The sequence below is a fragment of the Nipponia nippon genome, unplaced genomic scaffold (genome assembly GCF_047370975.1).
Source record: "Nipponia nippon isolate SJK-2023a ecotype South Korea unplaced genomic scaffold, ASM4737097v1 scaffold_4, whole genome shotgun sequence".
Classification (NCBI taxonomy): Eukaryota; Metazoa; Chordata; class Aves; order Pelecaniformes; family Threskiornithidae; genus Nipponia; species Nipponia nippon.
In genome coordinates this window covers 38,487,288-38,503,102 of record NW_028262358.1, presented here as the reverse complement: position 1 = coordinate 38,503,102, position 15,815 = coordinate 38,487,288, and the positions used below count along the sequence as shown (strand labels likewise).

Below are 15,815 nucleotides of genomic sequence, written 5' to 3'. Positions count from 1 at the left end.
TCTTAGCAGGATTTTATGCTCTAAAGGGTAACTAAAACTATCAGCATCCGTGGGGACGTCTCTTCCCATTGGGGTTAATGACATTTTTGAGAAAATTCCTAACTATATTCTGAAATTAAGAAGAGATATCCTGTGTTTTTGTGAAAATTCAATAATAGCTCTGTATCATTTCCTAGTATAAGTATCTGAAAATGTTCTCCGTAGACAAAGTGTATTGCCGGTGTTAGAGAACATTTTCTTCAACACAGAGCTTTTTAGTTGTCTTTTTATGAATAACATCTTTTATCTCAAATCTTTTTATGAATAACAGTTGAGTGTTTTTGAGTGGACAAATTTTTATTCTGAAAAGAGCTCTGGATTTGCAAGAGAAAAAAAATCCTAATGGAGCTGCAATTGCTTTAACAAAGCACATTTAAAAAAACCCTGATGGCTGAAGATTAATCATCTGACAGTGAGGAGAGTATTGCTTAAGGAAGGAGCACAGACATTGTGCTTATAAGTGCCAGCTTAAGATACTTCCATCTCCTTGTACTTTGCATCACCTCTGTGTCATGGCACACTGCTCCCAGCCTTGTGCTGGCACAAGTATCCTCTTTTTGCATTACGGTTCTGGGAGCTAAGCTGGTTTTTAGATGAAAAATAATTGGCTGAGTTATTTTCCTGGCAAAGGAGACCCCTACTCTGGTTTAAAGTGTGGCAACACCTAGGGCGGTGCCAGCAGAGCGAGGGCACGTGTGCTACGGCATGGAGGCAGGAAGAAGCAGCTGCAGAAATGCTATAAATTGGAGTGGCTGCTGAAGACTTTCTCTGAAGTCATGAGCTTACTTTCTACTTTTCTGCATCAGTTTTTAGCCAATGCTTTTTTTTCTGATATCAGTGCAGTTATATATCCATTTTCCATAGGCAGAACTCCACTGACAAGCAAACTTGTTGTTTGGGGAGTCCCTTTGCCCACAGCTATGTGCAATTTCCCCTGTAATTAAAAACAAGAACTTCAGTTCCAAATTACCTTCTTGTCTGTTACAACCCCAGATTATCATTTGTACAATTGATTATAGGCAGACCTAACATTAAAACTAGGAATTGAAAAAAGCCCTATAAAAACAGAACACAGAGTCCATATTTCAATCATTAAAAAACAAAAGGAATCAAGGCTTTCCTTGATTTTGGATAGTCCGTAAATGTCTTGAGATAGTACCTGAAAGAAAATAAGCAAGAAAATGAACCTGCATACGTACAAGGAAACTGCACAGTTTCAATACAGCTCAGCTGAGGAACCTTAAAACTCCTCCAAACCACCTTGCTTTGTAACTATCTGTGTGTTACTCTGCAAAAGAGCGTTCCAAAACTGTTTACACCAGGTTATTTCATTAAGTGAAAGCTGGTAATACTGTCAAGGTTCTAAGAGACCTAAAGTAGAAACTTAGGAATTCAGAGCAGGTGACTGTATCTACTGCAAAGGACTGCAGAGGTTGCAAGGGAGCCCTTAGGAAAGGTTCACATTTACAAGGCTCAGTAAAAAGGGGCTTTAACACGGTGGAAGCAGTGATGTAACTCATGTCGGATTAAAAGGCTGTCAGGCCCACTTGACTCAACAGGGGCTCCAGCCAACTGCCTTACTTTAACACAGTCACAAATAAGCTGATACCCTTCTTGTACATAGTATTCACTTTCAATTTTATCTTGAATCCTGGCCCTCCAAGACTGCACTCCAAGAGCAAGCTGCAGCGTATGGCAAGAAACAGTTTGATACCTGTGATGGTGATAAGCACGTGGCCCAATGCAGCAAAGAGTAAAAAAGGCAAAGGCGAAGGCTGGTAGGGACCAGGTTGCTATGGCAAAACCAAACCATTCCACAATTTCTCCAAAATAGTTGGCTCCAGAAACATAGGTGAACAGTCCCCCTGCATTGACAGACAAAATATGTAATTTTTACAGTTGTCTCATGCACACGGAAAGTTCTTTCCCATAAAGTCAGCAGCAGAATACGCTACCTTTTTATTCAGAGCCCATAACAGCAACCCAAACCTACTGTGCTGAAGCCAGTGGAGCCATGCCAAAGGAGGATCTTGAACAAGAATCAAAGGTGATTCTAACCCAGAGGCTTCCAGCACTTTCACAATCATTTTATTTTCATTTGGAAAAGGACTTAAGAAAGCCCATTATTAGATTTAAATTAAAATTATTAACATTAGTCAGTTCTCTTCAGGCCCTAAAAAGTATTTTGCAACTCCAGTGCCTTTGGGCAATGCAAAATCTGGATCTCAGTTTTGCATCTCAGCTAATCACAACATCTACAAGAGGCAGGTAAGTACTGGAGGTGAGAAGCTCTAGGGGAGAAATATTACCATCTGTAACAAGGCAGCAGAAGGAGTCGACACCAAAACCAGGAAACTCCTGGCTCTCCATCCACATTGCTCTACAGAGCTAGACATTTTCTGGTTCACCGCTGTGGCCCACGGCCACTCTTCCTCATCAAGCCCCACCTTGAAGGAGATGGAAAGGAAATTCTGCACCTTGCATCCTTGGTGTTAGTTTTTCCCCTGAAGTTTACACTTTGAATCTCCCTTTTGCAGTGTAAGTCCACTTCTTCTTCTTCCAGGGCATGGAGAAGAATATTTCCTTCTTTGCAGCTGCCTTTTACAAGGCTAAAATTCTCTTCCTATGTCCCACTTCAATCTTCGCTAAATTACCCAGCCCATTTCCTAAAACCTCTTCTCACAGCTCATGTTTTCCAGACACTCTTGCTGCATCTCGTGGACTGTCTGCAGCCAGCTCACGCTAGTCCCTGCAGCTCAGAGGGGCACCTGAAGCGAGTACCTGTACGATACTGGCATCTCTGCTATTATTGTTGCTTTGCTGTGAATTCAGTCAGAAAACATTATCTATCCTGCTGCCCTACTTTCTCCAAGGGGGTGGGGGATAAGAATATACCTTGAGGAATCTTGTAAGTGACTTCCCCAGGCTTCCTCAGCTGGCGCAGCAAGAGATCACTGTGAACGTTGATTCCCATTCCCAGCAGAAATAAGAGGAGGCCTAAGGAAAAAACAAGAAATGGATTAGAAAGACAGCTCTGCCTAGTTATCCCTACTCAAGCACATATGTGAGGTTTATCTTTGGAGCAGGCAGATAGGAGACCTAACGTGAGGTGGGTGGATTCTTCTTCAAGTCAAAAGATGCGGTGCTGCTAAGAAGGCTACTGAACAGGAGAAGCATAGGTGACTGGTAACAAATAACCCCGTGTCAGTTGTGGGATCACAGTCCTCTGGGATCACCTGCATTGGATAGCTTAAGTGTGGGGAGCAACTCTGGAGAGAACGATGGCCATCCTGAGCACACGGTTTTGTTGGTGAGACCAGAGCACTTTCAGCTGGTGTGAGAAAAAGCTGAACTTCCCAGCTGGCCATAGTCACCATTTATTGAACATCAAGGGGGGGCACAAAGTACCCAACTGACACTGCTGGCCGAGGGCAGCCAGCCACGGCTGTGGACATTACTGCAGAGTAACCACTGAGCTGTAGGCAAGTACCATTACTCTCATTTTACAGCTGGGGAAAGAGGAGCACAGATAACACAAACTTATCCAGCACATCACCAGAGCCAGGAAGGGAACCTACATCTCAGCGCAGCTCAGTCCACTGCCAGCGAGGCTGCTTCAACAGCGCTATGGGCGTGCACATGGAGCAGTTACTCGCTGAAGGATGCTGACAGCTTCTGGCCAGAATGATTCATTGACCGTACTCCATTTAGCTGAAAAACTAGAGGCATTTGATTGAGAAACTCTGCAGGTCACATGCCCTACATTTCATGCCACATTAGACACTGAGAAAACCACCTCTGACAATGATTGGGAAGCAAGGAGAGAAATAGAGGTGGTGTGTGCTACCAAGTACAGAAAAAAGACTAAGTGCTGATAAAACCTCAACACTTCCAGCAGCCACAGAAGATTGGTAAGAGTCTGTAGGGCAAGAATATACTGTTTGGTTTTTATTTAATATTTCAAGCACTTCTAATGCTGATTTGCTTTTTTTTTCATTAAACATGTATTTTATTTATCATGCAAATTATGTGACGTGGTGTTTTCTTTGCTGGGTGTGGGAGCACTTACTAAGCAATGTCCAGGATTTTTAATATCTGATGCTGTCTGAAAAGACTGAACTTGCATCCACAGTCTGAAACAGGGTACAGAAAGTACCTTGGTTACTTTGTACTTGTCATATCCAAAACATTTCCTCAGACCTCCATGTTAATCTTCATTTCTAGGTGTGCATTTAAAAAACATCCTCTGTGCATCACCAAATGTGTAATACCACCAAGGTGCTCTTGCTCAGTTATTCTCTCAGGGATTTTACAGGGTGAAATTCAGCTAGGCTATTAAGTTACAGAATATAAAGGAGCCATATTAACATACAACCAGACTGTGCGTGATCTCTAATCTTCCCATGTGCCTTACACAAGAAAAAAGGGCCCTTTGTCTCTAAAGCCTCATTTATGCTGGGGTTTTGCCCTTCTTTTCTCCCTCGGTCGGAATAGCAGCATCAAGCGCAAAGCTCCCTGGCAGGGAAGAGAAAGCCACAATTTGCACTTGCACACGGCCGCTGCTGGGCGGCCACTTCTGGCTGAGCAAGGGCACAGCCCCGTTCAGCTGAGGCCTGAGATTGCCTCTCCACAGCCTGTAGCAGCAGGAGGCTCTGGAGTGGTGTCAGTAAAACAAGGCTGCTGATTTGAGAGTACCACATAACATCGTATGCCTTCAAAGGTGGCTGCCTAGCAGAAAAAAAAAAAAAGTCACTGCACATTTATTTGTTTTATCTGAGCCAGCAGGCAGGTTTTATGCTGATTTCCATCACAACTGATTTGACTCACATGTTCAGTGAAGATTAGGACATAATTCAAAATGCTTACAAATTGCTTGGAGATTAGATCTTGGGAATCCTGCAGCTGTAATTACCTGATGTAAATCTGATGTCGGTGCACCAGTCGTTTGGATATTCAGCACAGTAAATCAGGTAGTACCCCTGGAGGAAGCCGTTATAGATACAGAATAATGTGCCAAAGAAAAGCAATTGCAGTGGGAAAGGTCTGCCTCTGGTGAAGAAGGGGTAAATAAATGTCCTAAGGTAGATAGATAAGAAAACAAAATCAGCACATTACTCATTATAACATTGTATTTGCAACTTCTCTGCTGTAGGAAAAAAGCTTTAACAAAACACAAAATATAAAAAGGTCAATAAAGATAAAAAAATGGAAAACAACTGCAACAAAATAAGATCGGCAACTAATGGGAACAAGAAATACTGTAGATACCCACATTTTCATCCAGATTCACTGCTGCCTCGGGAATGTCTCTCTGCCTTCCTTCTCCCTTTTTGGTAAAATGAGGAACTCATGCCCACAAACAGCATTTTCATTTTAAGACCTCGGTGTAATGCTGCAGGAGGCCGAGCAAAGGATGCTGTGGAGGCACATGGGCACACTGATGTTCAAACCAAAGTAGCGAGGGGCAGTACCAATTGCAATATTGATTCCCTAAACGAGTGTCACTATGCCACAAGCACTATGGAGGAGCTTTGTTACGGAGAAGACATTCCTGATCCAACTAGGAGGACATCCCTGAGCACTTTAGCCCATGGTGGCACATGGAGTTGAAGGCAATGTCGAAACCCCTCTGGCGCTCTCATCCCCTGCAGTATATAGCCTAAGCTGTAATCCCCTCTCCCAGCCTCTCCCGCTCCACTCAGAGACCTGCGCTCATCTCCAACACACAGCAGCTCTGTCCTGCTCTGCTCAGACACTCCGACGCAGAGGCAGAGCAATGTATGTTGTTGGCTGCTTCGGGGAGCTGCTTTGCCTCCAGTCCCTGCCTCTCCTCCATGCTTTCAAACTTTTCTTTAAAATAAGAAGAGCTAAAACCCTAAGTTTAATATGCTAAACACCAAGATTTCCATGCAGCTCCAGCACCAAGGGCTTCCTTAGACAGAAGCTGTGCTAACACTAGCATTAACATGTGTTGGAGCAAATAATTTGTGCTTGTATAGTTTTAATTTTCATATATCTTTGGTTCAGGTGGGTGTATCCCTCTTGACACTTTGGACAATCCATATCATCCTTGGGAGAGTGAAATGGAGAAGTTATATTCATCTTTGTTAGGTATTTTCTTACCTGGCCAATTATATTCTGTATGTGGTAAATTCTACACTCTTAATTTCTTTCTTTTGCCCTCTTGGGCTTGGGATGGTGCTCATCATACCAGTATATAAGCATTGTTGATAAGTAATCCACATCCCGGGTTGCCAATATCAATTTAAGCAAGCTGAGGCATAAAATATCATAACATTATAAATCTAGATTAAATCATACTGAGCATGTCTGAAAGTGAGTAAGCAGAGTACAAGCAACAACATGTTAATGTATTCACTGCTTTCAAAAGCAAGGTTAGATAGATTTCCAGCAATTAAGACAGTTGTGATGCAGGAGTGCTAAATATTTCTAAATATAGTGAAACCTAAGAGGTATGGAAAATATTTTTCAGACAGTGGTATCACATTTGTCTTATTTATTACAGTATGGAAATGAATACTCTTTGGAGTAATGTTGCCAATAATTATTGGTTTTGCCCTTCAGGAATGGGATGCTAGACTTACAAATAGGCAAGGCCAGCTTTAGCAATCTGACCTGCCTGTCAAAGTAATATTGGCAAATTGGACCTGAACAACTACAAGAAAAAGAGGGAAACTTGCAAATGGAAACTTGGAGAAAGCAAACTGTATAGAAGAGAGAATGATATCAAATCACACAAACTGAGTTTAGGAGGGGAATTCATACAGCAGATTGGAGTGGGACTTGCACTGCTTTATATCCTTTGTCAAAACCAGTTTTTATGTTTCAGAGTCTCTTAATTTTTACAGCTGATGCAAACAGAAGTTTCTAGGACGAGCTGGCATTTCTCAGTTCCCAGCCAAGTTGATTGTTGCCATGGTGCTTCCTGATGCTGCTGTTGCAGGATAAAGGTTATAGGCCCTTGAAAGGTGACTTATCTTGCAGTAACAGGAGGGCAAAAATCAGCCATAGACCTACCTACTATGGATGCGGTGGATGCAGGACAGAAAGAACCTGCATGCAAAGTACAAGTACAATCACAGGGGAGCCAGGAGGCATCAGCTTTTTTTTTTGTTGAGGGAGTGAAATCCTGGCATCACTGAAATCCCACCTCATAGCAGTTTTGAAAATCTAAATCAGGATTTCATCCAAGAATGTTTGTTGTGGAGCAGCTTCTCCAAGGAAATCTCCTTGGGTCTGTAAATCCAGAGGCCAGATTCGGTTCCCTGTATCTGAACAATGCCCTAAGTCTTTCTTTTAATACAGCATTTGTCAGCTTGTACTACTCGAGGGTGCACAAACTATTCCTGATGGGTTTTGAAAAAGCAATGGAGATAACGTGGGGACATTTAATAGGTTTAAATATTCCATGGAAGAGTCTGCATCTCTACTGGAATTATTTTGCAGTGTGAAAATGAAAGGGGGACTGAAGGCCACCATTTTGAAATAACAGAACAAAAACTGGCCTTTTGGATTTAGACCAATGATAAATTTGACCTTTTTCTTTCAGTGTAATATTGATGACTAATCCTTTATTATCCTTACTGGCCAAAGGCACTGCATCTGACTAAGCCATTGCCAACAGCTTCTTTTTAAACAAGTGAATAATAAATTATTCATCTTCTTCTCTGTCATTTATTTTCCAGAAGAACAGGTTTTGAAGAGAAAATCATTTGACATCATTGCATCAAATTTCATCTTAAAGGTATTAGTCCAGCTCCTTGAAAATTCCAGAGACCCTCACCCAAACAGGGGGAAACTATAGGTTTGTTTTTCTTTCCACAGAAGGTGGAAATCTTTTCACAGATGTTACCGTAATCCACTAAGAGTGGGCTCTCAGTCCTCCTTCAACAGCTTGTTAATTGGAGACGTTTATGCTGCTGCTGTGTCTTCTCCTCTCCAGAGCCCAGATGCAGTAGGTCAGATGGTAGCAGCTCATGTTTTCCAGTCTGGAAACTCCCAGTGTTTCCAGTGCTTATGAAGAGTTTTACACCTGGGACAACTGGATCCAGGGCTCAGGGCTGGCGGCTAAGAAGAAGGGGCACTTGGCTCCTTCCCACCCTGTGGGTCACCAGCCTACTGCTGTATCATCTGCCCATCTAGCCTTCTGCCACCAGGCCCTCTCCTGGGTCTAACTGGGATGAACTAGGGGCCAGGAATCGGAGATATTGCAAAGGCGGGCAGGGCTGATGTGGTCCTTCTCCCTTTGAAGGCGGGTGTTGGCCATAACCCAGCTGTCCTACCCATGCTGGGGCACTGTCTGAATGCCCTGGCCCATCCCCTGTGACCCTGGCCAGCCTCCAGAAGACAGTTATGGACTTCTCCTGACCAGGGCTGCTCTGAGTCCCTGCAGGGATTTTTCAGCTCCCCTTGGAGGATGGAGGGCAGGGCCTGCCCTGCATGCCTCGTGAGGATGAACCAACATGCTGAGTGGTGCCTGAGAACCATTTCCACATGGTCCAGGCTCCACACACTGCAGTTCCTCGCTTGTGCCACCCAGACGTACAAAATGTGAGGAGGGCTGGTGGTTCAAGTGAGGCCAGGCAGCCAGGCCCCCGCGAGGGCGATGCCTTCAGGGCCCTCGCAGCTCACGCGTACACTGAGCTGGTTCCACAGCTGGCTGGGGCCGTGCATTGGAAAACACTCCACTGAGCGGTGGATATGGGCGCAGAAGTTGCAGGGGTCACGCAGGCAGGAGAGCTGTGCCCCTTCTGCAGGGGAGACACACCTTGCTACATTGAGAGCACATGTCACAGTCCCTTTTCTCACTCCCTGAAAACTCCTTGCTGAGGTGCTGTCTGCAATTCTCACCGCTTTATTGGTACCTTCTCAACCAAAGGCCTCTCTAAGTCAGAGGACACCTCTCTAGACTCTTTGCTGCAGCTCCCTTCTTAGGGACCTGCTTTCAATTTTCTTAGTTTGCACAAATATCTGTACCCCAGGTGATAAGCAAAACTATGTGATTTGTGTTACGCTAACTACAGATCAGTTAGACCTGAAAAGACTTCCCTGCTATGAAACAGTGGAGTTCCCTTCAATCTGTCTTGTGCACAGGCTGAAAAGTTTGGTGTCCAAACCTGGGGAGATTACACCAACCTTAAACCACTTTTATTTGCACCGACAATTAACAGCATAGGAGTCTTTGGCATAGGTTGTCACTGGAATCACATTGCTGGGGAGCTGCTGGCACCCTTGGCATACCTGATCGCTTGGATGAAGGCTCAAGATGTTCACAAACATGATGAACTTCTACCTGGAGTAGCTGTGATGTCCTGCACAAAGCCTCTAATTATTCTGGAGACTTATGGATGTCAAATGACATGTCCCAAAGATATCTGCTGCTGAAGAGTCTGTGCTAAAATCTGCACGCACTTTCTCTTTCTGAGCCCAGTCCTGTAGGTTATTTGTGGATTGCACTCTGAGGCAATTTTTAGCTTTTACTATTTTTGAGTTGTGTTATACTGATTCTCATTGAATACTTACAGGAAAAGACTGTCAAGTCTATTCTCCATATATAGTCAACACCAGGGCACAATCTGGAACCTAATTTTGCTGTGCCCAATTCAAAATTTTTCAGTTATCCCAGATTGGGTTTAAACAAATGTAACAGTTAAAATGTCAGTTCGAAGCAGCAGGCAATCTTGCTATCAGTTCAAAGGCAAAGTAAAACAAAATACCCCAAAATACTTTCAAAAGCGAAACGAAGCATTTTAACCCTCCCTCATCATGACGTCCACAGATGCCCCAGCATCACGAACTGAGGTAGAGCCTCCTCACCTCTCATATTCCTCTCCTCAAACATCCTACCCTGAGATGCTTTGCCGTTCCCCACTTACTTTGCAGTAGCCCAAAAAGGTCAACAAGCCAGGAATATTTAAACAAGGAGAGCAAGGAGATTATTAACAGCCACTTGTACTGCGCAGGGTGGACCGTGTCCCTTTTACTAAGAAGGCGTGCACAGTGAGACATGTGCTGCCACAGCCTCAGGAACAAAATCTGAGCTACGACCCAGGTCACACACACACCAGCAACGCCGGCAGGCAGGAATGCCGGACTGGCCATTAAGCCTCTGGCAATACCCACTGCGGGTACCGGACAGACGGCAGATCTCTTGACTGCAGTATCGCAATTGTATCTCATCTCCTGATGTAAGAAAGGCTGTAAGTTCAGGAGCTGAGCTTTTTTTCTGGAGCTGATGTCTAGCTGCAGCTGCCTGCGGAGCCCGCCGGTGCAGAGGGTGCGCAGTGGCTGTGCGTGCCAGTGGGCGACTGCCCGCTGTGGGGCACGTTTTCCTCACCGGAGTGGGAGGCCACTCTGTGCCCAATTCCTGCATCACTGGGACTGTGTGAAACCATCAGATAATTGTAATCACTTGCTGGCCCACAGCCTAGTTTGTAAACTCCTCTTAAATTGTTGTCCAGTGACTGTGACGGGAGCAAGAGAACTCCTTTTTTATTTTAATCATGCGGATTTACAGACCTAGTTATGACTAACACAAAGTTGGAATTAGCTCTCCTTTCCAAGCCACATGCAAAACATCCTACTTCCATGTTCCTCCAAAGATCTTTGGACAAACTTTTGGTGACTATAATTTAAGGAACAAGAAAGATATACACATTACTGAAAAACTTACAATTCAGCTGTATAAAACAATAGTAAACCTGTCATGTCAGGTTCATTTCCGAGTATTCTGTCTAAAAAAATTTGCTCAGTCTGCAATCCTTGGGCTGTTTGTGGCCCACTTAGGAAATTCATCCAACCTGAAGCCTGTTCGTAGGCACACTCTTTCTTTGTGGTCTCTTTGTAGCATGTTCAGGGTTGGATGAAGACTTCTGGCAGGAGCAGACCATCTTTCCTGGGCAAGAGATGCAGGCACACATCTGATCAAGGGATGGGAGAAGGGCTGAGGAAACCCTGAGATAGATGGCACCATGCTTGGGTTTGAGGAGTTCTTGAGAAAAAGGGCAATGGAGGGCAGAAAGTCTGGGCACCACTGGTGCAGAAAGACAGCAGAAATGCAGAAGGATTCAGTGGCAAAATAAGAAGAGGCGTGGGAGAGACTGCCATACCGAACCATTAGGGCTGCTGAATTTGAACTGGAGATTAATAAGAACAGACATATTAGAGATAAAAAATAACTTACAATATTAGAAAAGAATTTATTTGAGAGAGCTGAATAGCTGTGACCAAGAGTTTTCATGATACTGAAAGGAAGTAAGTTTGAATGCAAGGAAAAGAAATGTCTGTTAAATGTAATACAGAAACAACATTGAAATAAAAAGCTTGGTAGGACTGGGAGAAGAAGGGGGATAACCACAGGTTACAGACACATCCTTTAGTAAAGAGAAGAAAAGTCTAAAGGTTTGGAATGTATATTCATTTTCATATTTCAGGGGATAAATTGTATTCCATTTAAGAGAGGCAGAAGGTAGCAGCTGCCCTGGGCAACAGACCACCATTTACTGCACTTTGTTTTGAATGATCCAATATTGGCTTCTGCCAAGACAAGGTACTGACTGTGAAGGACCTCTGCTCTGATCCAGTATGATAACTTCAGGATTTCATAATGTTTCATGACTCATCTAACAACATTACACACAAACTGAACGAGTTAAAAATTATAAACTCCCTAGAATACATAAGCAATTGCTTAACACCAGCATTTACGAGCGAAGCTCCAGAGTGATATTCACTATCCCAGGAAGGCTGACAGCATGGATGGCAGCACTTGCAGAAGCCAGCTCCGTCAAAGACTGATAGTCAAAGGGAATCAGCACCTGCGCTTGACTTCTGGCCACACAGTTAAATACAGACTTCAGGTTGAATCCTTGGTGCTGAGTCAGAAAAGGTCAGTTCCTTAGAACTGCATTTGAATAAAGTGGGATTATAGCAAAAAACATACAAATATTTGCAATAACATGTGTATCTGATGCAAATGGCTAAAAATAAAATGCTGCTTCTATATTGCTGTCAATCATCGCCGAAAAAAAACCACATGATGCTTTTGACCTCAGATAAATTTAAGGAATCTGAGCTACATAATTCTCAGTCCCAACACTATAAACACCTAAGGCTGCTCTTTCTGAGCATCTAGCCCTGGTCAGTGGTGCCTCATCGATTTTTACAAATTTTAGGCGTGCTATACAGTTAGCAAAGTAAGAAGGACAAATACAGTTTAGGGATGAAACTGAGTCCTCTTCACATTGCATGCAGGAATTATTCAATGTGCTGTACTTAATAAAATACAAGTGGTTGAAAAAAGGAAAGGAACAGGACTTAAGAATGGGTATTTGGTTTTAATTAGTAAAGAAGAACTGTGTAGGCTCAACTCCAAGGCAAAAATTTTTGCTCTTCTAAATTCACTGCAACAGCAGGCAGGTTTCAAAAGTGTTTTGCCAGTTTGTTTATAAATTACTTCCTTACTCCTCTTGTTCGTCTTCCATTATTTCTGAAACTGTCACTGGAAAAATCTGGTACCTCCCAGTGATTACCAGCATCCAGTTAGAACTAACAAAGGAGAATTCTTCTTTGTCGCTGGTAAAAAAGGCATTGAATTGTGAAAAGCATTAATCTTTTCTACTGGCTTTAGCAGGTAGAGGAACAAAACCCTATACTTCAATTATTACGCATTTTCTAAAGGGAAACCAATAACAGAATTGTTGGATTTGGTGCATTAACAAGCTGCATCAGCAAGTCACAGTCCATCAGCAAGTTATACTCAGTACACATATATATTGGTATATTTGTTTCTCAAATGTTTCCGTCTTGGTGTACAAACACCAAACAGGTTTTAAACACCCTTAATTACAAAATATTATTTTATTTATATTTGTTATTAGCTAACCACTTATTTCTTCCTTTTTGTTTGTAATGTGGAAAGGAGATCTGAATGACAGCTGATCTAAATATTGGGAAAAATTAATTGAATGCCCATAACCAAAGGCGACTGAAGCAAGAGCCTAGAACCAGCTGTCAATATCCTTCTCACCATCACCTGCCACACTGGGCAAATTCATTGGAAAGACAGGGATTTGTTTTTGAAATATTTTGCTCTTTCATAGCCAAAGAAGGTAAAGTGAAGGTAATAGAGCAGAGGAAATATGTCCTCTGTACAGATCCCTGTTGAAATCAGTACCGTCCCATACAGACCCACAGTTTGTCCTCAGACACTACACAGCCAGAATCCTGGAGTCCAGGATGTGTGACATGGTGGATTTTCTGTTTAAAAAGCCAAATATTAATACTTGTAACAGGCTCCTTGACTGGGAGTGCTATATATGGGAAAAAAATAATATTCCTAATGTTTGTGTCTGGCAAACCTCTGGGAGATGCTGAGCACACCAAGAGTGAGGGCTAGAGTTTACAATAATCTTGAAATATTGGTTTACTAGTTTTAAAACAATAGATTTGATTCAATAAAGACAATGGCAAAATACTACACTTGGGTAAGACTGACCAAATGTAAAAGACAAGCTGGAGAACAGGCTGGATAGTAGAGGGAGTGCTGGTAGGCAGCAAACTGAGCATGAGCTAATGATGTCAGGCTGTTGTGAAAAAGGCAAAGGTTAAAATGCAATGTGGGAACAGGAGTGCTATTGGAGACACCTGAAGTCATCTTTCCACTTTGCATGGTGTTAATAGGAACTTAAATTATACTGTGTCCAGCTGAACTCTGCACTTTATAAAAGACAAGGACAAAATGGAAACCGCCCAGAGAAAAACAACTGTGGTCTAGGAAATGTGACATGTAGAAAGACTGAAGGACTCAGGGTTGTTTAAGCTAACTAGGAGAAAACCAGTGGAAGACATTATAACAATGTACAATTGTATAAAAAGTTGCTGCAAAGAAGAAAGGAGTAAAACATTCTCCTTGTCTACCAAGAACACAACAAGAACTAACAGGCCTAAACAGCTGTATAAAAAATGCAGCTTAGACATTCGGGAAGCACAGAGAAGCACTGGAACATACTAGCTGAAGGGCTGGAGGAATCTCCATCAATAGCAATTGTTAAGGACAGGCCAGACAAACGTCCACGAGGAATGGCGTGCACAGTCCTTAGATTCATCATCTTTCCTTATTCTATGTATTTTACCCAGCAATTGGAATTCTGGGCTGTTGCAGCCTTGGTTGTTACAGAGCACTGGAGCTCATGGAGCTCTCCCCTGTGCCAATTTCATCTGTAGAGGCTAAAACACTGAGAAGAAAATTTGAGGACTATATGTGGCCAGGAACTGTCTGGGAATGGGAACTTGGAGCTATCTTGGTGAGAGTGAGGCTCTGATAAGAAACTACGGTGCAGGGACAAGATCTGGAATTAGCTGAGAAAAAAAACTAGCACAAGCAAAACCTTTTCCTCAGGCTGCAGACCAAACTCAATGCCAGACCAGCTATCTCTGTTGAAACTCTGGTTAAACGTAGTCCAGGTTTATACTTGTGTGAGGATTAGAGGAGAGGACAAGAGTCAACACAACGACATGGACTGTGGCGATGACAAAAGTGCAGATCTCATGGTGCTTCATGCTTACCTCTACTACTTGATAGTATCTAAAGCTTATGAGAATGTTAGTTGTTTTATCTAAACAATAGTGTGTCAAAGGCTTAGCCAGCTGAAGCATATATTTCAGCAAGGTATCTCACTCTTTTCTTCTCCAGAAATAACCACTTGATATTTATGAAGACAGATCACTTTGTTCCTATTGCTAAACTGTGGGTGTCTGCCAATAGCATAAAATGTGTGCCAAAGTAACTTAACCAGACACTACGCTATGCACTTCAAAAAGCTCACTGCTTCACTGGCGCAGAGTTCAAAGAGTTCACAGAGGCTGAGCATGTGAGCAGAGCAAAAGGATGCATCTACATCAAAAATGGTACAAAATCCAAAGATGCACAAATCTGTGCTCCTACAACTGCACTTAGAGAAAGTGTAATTATTTTCCATAAATGGTCCACGTGGGGCTGAGAAATGACCAAAGGAAGCCAGCCATTTGGTAAGCTATCTCTCTCCAAAGCTAAATCTTGGTCAGACTGTATCCAACCAACATACACTAGACTCTGGAGTTGCAACTAGAGTTGCAAGACACATTGCTAATAGTCTTTAAAATACTCTTAACTGGCTTTTTTCCACTCCAGTAATTGCTTCTTTTCCTCTTTTATGCCTAAACTCCTGCTCTGTCTCCATTTTACTCTTCCAGCCTTTCTGACTTTGTCCTTTCCTTGTCCTTCCTTCTTCAGATTCTCACCTCCTTCATGGCTCTTCATGTGCTTTTTTTCCAATTAGGAGTTGTCCCTTTCACTGCCCTACCGCTGCACTCTGCCTCTCTTTCATTGTAGTTCTTTCACCTTTGTTCCTCTCCCTTTGCAGTTATGGCTGCATATCTTCAGCAACAGGATTGCTCCTCTTGTGCTTCCTAACAGGTCTTTGTTCCCTCTACGGCAGCTTTTCTGGATCCTGTAGCTGGAAAGGACTCAGCAATGACACAGGATTAGTATGTTTTATGTACATGAAAATGCGTGACGCTTCCTATACTATTTAATTCCACATTCTGTTGGCTTTGCACTGCCTCCATAGCGTCACGTTTCAATAAACTACAAACTCTTTGCATAACTGGGACATATAACAGCATTGACCTACACAGTTGCTGCAATAGATGATGGCTGCTTCTTCCAGAGCAACGTTGGGCACCTGTGGACGTCAGGGGAGGTGCAAATCTCCTGG

The 15,815-nt window shown here is 43.0% G+C and overlaps 1 protein-coding gene across 2 annotated transcripts in view; it reads right to left on the bottom strand.

Moving 5' to 3' along the window:
- Positions 1-228: 228 nt before the first annotated feature.
- SRD5A2 (steroid 5 alpha-reductase 2) overlaps positions 229-15,815 on the bottom strand; it is a 28,440-nt gene continuing 12,853 nt past the window's right edge. The window contains exons 2-5 of one of the 2 annotated variants that reach the window (XM_087776124.1): positions 4,952-5,115; positions 2,935-3,036; positions 1,754-1,904; positions 229-1,198 (exon numbers count right to left, since the gene is read on the bottom strand). In XM_087776124.1, coding sequence (XP_087632250.1) covers positions 1,132-1,198; positions 1,754-1,904; positions 2,935-3,036; positions 4,952-5,115 — 484 coding nt within the window. In that variant the 3' untranslated portion in view covers positions 229-1,131. Of the gene's footprint in view, positions 1,199-1,432; positions 1,905-2,934; positions 3,037-4,951; positions 5,116-15,815 lie in introns of those variants that run through there. The other variant, XM_087776123.1, reaches the window with a different exon arrangement.